Raw genomic sequence first — 6,786 nt, 5'->3', positions numbered from 1 at the left:
AAATAAAAAATCGAACATGAGATTGTATAGTAACATGTTCAAAGGAACAACACATTGAAAGAAACTTATAAGAAAGTAAAATTAAAAAGAATAAGAGAGGAGAGAATTCATGAGTTCACCTCAATCTCAGTTTGGGGTGTACTTAATCTCAGTTTGGGGTTCTTTGAACTAATATGCTGTCTCCATGCATCAAGTGAAGATCGAGCCTTGATAAACTGCTTTGAAGAGCTGGAATCCAAATTGTGCAGCACACACTGAAGCAAGAGATGGCCCTGCTTCAACCTTGAGATTTCAGAGCTAAAAGCATTGCATATATCGAGCAAATTCACACTGATGTCCAAGTATGCATCTATCCACAACAAAAATTGTTGTGTTAATACAATAATCATAATCCAAATATTTATTGAATTATCAATTATCAATTTTGATATATCATCATTCTCAACAATTATTTAGTTTACTATAGATATATACAAAAATTTTCACTATTATTTTAAAAACTATCAACCCATCATTATTTGTAATATTGAATTATATTTTAAAATTTTTAATGAATTATTTAGCACCTAATTTCAAACCAAAAAATAATCAACTTAAAAAAATGATGACATAGAGAGATAAAATATATTATAATATAGCAATCAAAAATTGAAGAACAAAATGTTGATAAACAAAACATATTCATTAAACTCATTAGAAAGGCAAAAACTCATATGGTCAGATTCATATCATAATAAAACAAAACACACACTGTCGAATCGCAAGATATAGATTTTGTGACCAAATTAATTTTTATTTCTTTGCAAAAAAAATTGAAAGATGGACATTAAAATAGAACGATTTTTTTTTTATAAGAGCAACTCATAACAGGTTTTCATTAAGAACAACCAAGTCATTCAAGAGTATTCATCTACAAAGGTAACAAAATACTGAAACCGATTGGAGGCAACATGGAAAGGACCCTAAACATAGACAGATAATGAAAAGAAAAAAAAAAAGGAATCCCCAAATGAATCAAAGGCACAAGACTTGGGACTCTAATACCATGTTAATAAATGATGTATGTATAAATGATTCATAGAAGCATAGAAAGAAGGCGCTGGAATTCTGCCACAGTCTTCATACTATTCATTCCTTATATAGAAAAGGTGAATAGAATAGGACAAGAATACCCTTGAAAGGGACAGCTGGTAGAGACTGCTCACCACCTATACAATACAAGGTAAAACCATAATATATATTCCTATTTCTTTAACAGGGACAAAGCATAACACTAAATCAAAATTCACATCTCAAAAATATCCATACTCTCTTTAGCATCCTCACTTGTGTTTTAACATATTGTTGTCTTTCCCTTCTACATTTGACCTTCACATAGTAAAAAATTCATGACAATACCAATATCATCTACTTTTAACTTCTTGGTCTTGATTTGTAACTCAAAAAGACCTTAATCTTGGTAAGCTATCAACTCCATTAAATCCAAGGACATTACATCCTCCCTACCACCTCAATGCATGGGTCTTTCAATTAAACTTCCATATTAAACTATTACCAGAAAAAAGCTGAAACTGAACAATCAACAACCAAAAATACATAATCTAACACTCTTTTCTTCTTTTTTTTTGGTTTCAAAGTATCATTTTCAATAACATTTTTTCCTTTGAGATCAAACATTGGATTTACTAGTTGGAATCTAATACTCTAATACATACCAATATTTTAGATAAAATTCAAATGTTAAGCCACAAGAAGAACTAGTAAAAACAGAAAACATTTATAGATACATATACTCTTTAGATAATTGGTACTAGTACCCTATGCTACCTAAAGAAGTGAATGGCTGTGTGTTTTTATTAATTTTTGTTATAAAAAGGTATAGGGAGGCACATTACAATCCAAAAACTCCAAATAAAAAAATGTAAACGAATCAACACACACCCAAAGATGTGCTCTTCATTAATTAATACCAACATAAAATGCACCTTAAACAAGTTCAAGCCAAAAAATATTTCCACGAGGCACATTACATTTAGGCTTTTTCTATGATTTTTTATTCAATATTTTCTTATTAAACAAAAAAAAAAAAAAAACCCTGTCCTGTGAGTTCCAGGAATCCTTGTGTCACAATCCAACAAATCAACCCAAGTGATACAGAATAATGAACCCATTGCACCGTTCTACCTTCCTTGTTTTTCAATGTCTAATAATACAGGTTACTTTGATAAAACTCAGACCAAAAATCCCATAACACACAACAATATAATCTATCAATATAGTTTCACCAAGAAACATTCAACATACCTAAAGTTTTCCAAGTTTAGAAGCAGTGTCATTTCCTTGAAAATCCCTTCATTAAATTTAGAGAACTCTTTCAAGTCCTTCACAAGAATCTCCACAGCTTTAGCACGGTCATGCCTGCAAAACAAAAACAAAAACCCAAAAAGGATAAGAATGACAAAGTCATTATTCCCTGAAAACTTAGCGATACACAATTCATTTTGTGCAAAAAAAGGATTAGCAATTTTTACATTACTTTAAAAAAAAAAATGAAGAAAGTTACCTATCCAGTGCTTCAAGGTATTTTTGCTTTCGAATCTCGAAGAAAATCTTCATTGAAAATTTATTATCATCGACCTTAGTAAACCCAGAGATGTACTGCTCCACCTCGTCCCATTCACCATTGGTGACACATTCCTCAAAATACCTCATATTGAAGTAAAACCCCGACTCTTTCTCCAACCTTCATTCACACACACATACCCAAATACACAATCAGCATCAAAGCGAAGCAAACCCAACAATAAAAAAAAAATTGCTGAGTTCTTGAAAATCTCACTATACTCATCATTTGGCATCAGATAAAACTGAAAACCAAGAAAACACAAACTTGCATAGAAAAGGAAACAACACAGAATAGACAGGAAAAAGAATCCATACTTGTGAACAGTGTCCTTGAATTTCTCTTCGTCCAGAAACTGAAGTATCAGAAAAACAGCTTCTTTGTTCAGCGAAGACATATTTTCTTCCTATCCAAACACCCGCCTAAAAAGTAAGTAAAATAACCGATCATTCCTAATATCACAACAAAAACCACACAATTTAGGGTTCCAATTCCCACAATTCCAAACCAAAACCACTCACAATCATCATATTCATACTCATATATCATATACGCACACACTGATACAAAATATACCTGCATACATACATGCATACCTACATACATACATACATACATACATAATATATGGTATATATATATACACACACCTTGCTTGGTTGAATTGAGTTGGAGAGAGAAAGTAGCAGCGAAAGAAGACTGAGAAAGGGAAGTTGATGATGTTGACTCCAAGTTTAACTTGCATTTCCCTCCGGGTAAAGTGGGATTGGATGAAGGACAAAACAAAAGGCCCAAGAGGAAATCACTATATAGTATTTGCAGTAAAGCTGGTCTATGGGTGGTTGCGAGCAAGTTTGGTTACAGCTCTGAGCAATTTGGATTGCAGCTATCATTAGATACGATGGTAAGTTACTTTTCACTTGCAATTTTTATTCTGTTGAGCAAAGGCTTAATCATCCCATTTCATTGGTTTGTAGAGAAATGATGAGTTGGAGGATCCTAAGGAAACACCTGAGGAGATGGCTTCTAACTTTACATGTTCAATGTTTGAGACACCTTAAGCTGTGCTTAAAGGAGCTAGGCACATGGTATGCTAGTCTTTGTAGTACATAGGCATCAGTGCAAAAGTTTTTCAGTTCAATGCTATATCAAATGGTATTGTTCTAAGTTTGACTGCCAATTGTCTGTGACTTATTTCAGGCAGCTGTGGAGATTAGTTGTGAGCCATGTGTTAGAAAACATGTCCGTAGCAACTTTATGAATCATGCAGTGGTATCGACATGTCCAACACCTAGTGGGAACGTGGTGATAGATTCTTCCCATCAGTTTTCAGGGGTGAAGTGGTTGCGTGAGAAGCCACTAAGTGCATTTGATGATGCTCAATGGCTCCTCATTCAGAAGGCTGAAGAGGAGAAGCTTCTTCAAGTTACTATTAAGATGCCAGAAAGAGATTTGGAGAAGTTGATGAATGAATTCAATGAGTATTATCTTAGTGACAGTGTTAGTAAATCTAAAATTTGGGAAAAAATTACTGTTAGTCGAAACCCTAAACCTAAAATCAAAACCCTAAACCTAAAATCGAAACCCCACAATCACAAAATCGAAACCCTACAATCACAAAAACGAAACCCTAAACCTAAAATCAAAACCCTAAACCTAAAATCAAAACCCCAAAACAAAAATCAAAACAATCAATTTAAAAAACTTACTGTTAGTTGGCCCGGTCAGTGTCTTGAGTGAGATTGAGAGAGGGAGAGACCCAAGGCAGCACCGGTGTGTACGATCGGTGGTGGAGCTTGGGTGCCTTAAGGGTTTTTTTGTTATTTTTTTGAGGGTAAGGCTTTTCGCCGCCGCCTTGGACTTCGGTGTGGGTGAGGGTGGAGGTGGTGCTGCGGCGCTTACTCTGGAGGTCAGTGACGATGCCTTGGTGAACGACGGCGCAGGCAGTGTCGAGTGGAGCGGACTTGAGTTCGAGTTGGGTCTTGATCGAGGGAATTGGGTTTGAAGGTTTGGACAGAGCAAGGGTTGTGTTAGGTAAGCAGATTTTTTCATTTAATATTTATAGTAGGGTTTTTAGCCCCGTTTTTTAAAACGTAGCTTCAGGGATTCTTGAAGCCGCGTTTAAAAAACGCAGCCTCAGGGTTAACTATGGCCGCGTTTTTAATAAACGCGGCTTTAGGACAGACCTAGAGCCACGTTTTTAAAACGCGGCTTCAAGACATATATTGAAAAAAAAAAATTCAGATGGGTATGAAGCCGCGTTTTTAAAATGCGGCTTCAGCCCATTCCAGAAAAACGCGGCCATTGGTCCAAAAAACGCGGCTACAGACTTGGGCTTGGGCTGCGTTCGTCACACGTGGCCATAATATAGGTGCTGTGGGTGCGTTTCTCAGAAACGCGGCCCAAGTAGGGTCTTAGGCCGCATATTTACAAACGCGGCTGAAAAAAACGCAGCCTAAGACCCGCGTGTTTTGTAGTGGCTATTAAGCTAGTCGAGATGATTAAAGTGATTCACTCAAGTAGTTTGTTCATATCCTTAATTATACTAATCATGACGATGTACATTTCTTCATCTTTTTAATGACATAATAAAATTATTGAAGCTAATCCTCCAAATATTATACCACGCAATGAGTTTATACATATACTATAAAAAAAAATTCTAACTAGATTCTCAAAAAAAAAAAAAAATCTAACTAAATATTTTAAAATAACCTACGATACCAGTGTATCATACGAGATATTGACTAATATGTATTAATATTAATACATATTAATAATATGTTTATTATATTAATATTAATATTTTTTCTTTATTTTAAAGGGAGTCATTGTATTGTAGTGAATTGAATTGTCAAGTTATAATTCATGTAGTTTCTAAAAAAAAAAGTAAGTTATAATGTCTGTTGATTCTGACCCTTTATCTTCCTGTGAGAAGATTTGGTTAAGACTTAAGATGCCACAAAAGAAGGTATAAAAAAAAGAGGAGAAAGGCTAACGTGAATCATGAATTTAGCTGAAATTGGCCTACTAATAAAATCTTATACTTTTAACTGAAAGAAAATACTCTAGTAAAGGTAGTAGAGCTAAATACTGTTGTTGAGCCCCAATTAGCTGGACAAGGAATCTTGAATGATGGACATAGCATGTTGGCACTTAGGGTCCGTTTGGATATAATTGAAAATTGAAAACTGAAAACTGAAAATACTGTAGCAAAATAATTTTTAAATGTATGAATAGTATCGTGGGTCCCATTTTTAATTTAAAAAACTGAAAAGTGAGTGTACTGTTCATGAACAGTGATGAACAATACATCTTGTCTCTGGTTGAAATCTGTGCGCAGAAAAAAAAAAAAAGTTAGAAAACGCTGAACGTTGGACGCGTTCAGCTATCCAAACTCAGCCTTAGTTTTCATGTTCAACACACTATTTTCCACAATTTTGCCAGATGGAGTGGATGATTGTGAATTGTGCACCATCATTTTCAGATGAACTTATAACTTTTTATTGAAGAAGAAGAAGAAGAAGATTGATTTTATTGAAGGAGCGAGAGTCAATGACTCGCTTCTTCTAGCGAAATAAAATTTAGTGTTAAAATTTTTTGGTAGTTTGTTGAGACTATGTGTAGATTTTTTGTGGGTTTTTAGCTATATTTTTAACTTCAAGCTAGTTTATTGAGACTTATGTGAATACTTTTAGAAATCGCTATTACATCTATCTTTAAAGTAGCTATTCTTTAATTTAAAGAAAAGTTATTTCTATGTAATAACTAATCCATGTAATAAAGATGCAACTAAATAACCAATTTTCTATTGATGTATGGAAAGAGAGAAAATTTAAAAAGCAGTCAATTCGTTAAACAGGTTCCATAAACTTCCACAAACTTATTTAATGGCATTTTGAAAGTCATGGCAAAAAATTGAAATTACAAAGTTAGACTTAGAAGTGCATGATGCATAGTCTCTTCACAGTCTTGGATTCTTTTTTTTTTTTTTTTTTGTTGATTTAGAAATTGGAATAGGGGAAGAGGAAACCAGACTCAATACTTAGCAGAATGAAATATGAACTTCCTCTTTTTGTCTCGGATTCCATTTTGAGTCAGAGGAGAAAAGTAGCTCTTCCTCTTTTGTCTTCCTTTGAATACAACTTAGAAGTATTATAACG

General features: G+C 34.0%; 1 protein-coding gene across 1 annotated transcript; it reads right to left on the bottom strand.

Annotated features, from left to right (window-relative positions):
- Nucleotides 1–1,915: 1,915 nt before the first annotated feature.
- Nucleotides 1,916–3,041, bottom strand: LOC142641693 (protein TPR1-like). Its single transcript, XM_075816175.1, has 3 exons — nucleotides 2,941–3,041; nucleotides 2,564–2,743; nucleotides 1,916–2,418 (listed from the first exon to the last, which is right to left on the bottom strand). Exons 1-3 carry the CDS (start codon nucleotides 3,018–3,020, stop codon nucleotides 2,271–2,273), a joined length of 408 nt encoding a protein of 135 aa, XP_075672290.1. The 5' UTR covers nucleotides 3,021–3,041; the 3' UTR covers nucleotides 1,916–2,270.
- Nucleotides 3,042–6,786: the final 3,745 nt, after the last annotated feature.

The sequence above is a fragment of the Castanea sativa genome, chromosome 1 (assembly GCF_040712315.1).
Source record: "Castanea sativa cultivar Marrone di Chiusa Pesio chromosome 1, ASM4071231v1".
Lineage (NCBI taxonomy): Eukaryota > Viridiplantae > Streptophyta > Magnoliopsida > Fagales > Fagaceae > Castanea > Castanea sativa.
This window is presented reverse-complemented; position numbering and strand designations above follow the sequence as displayed.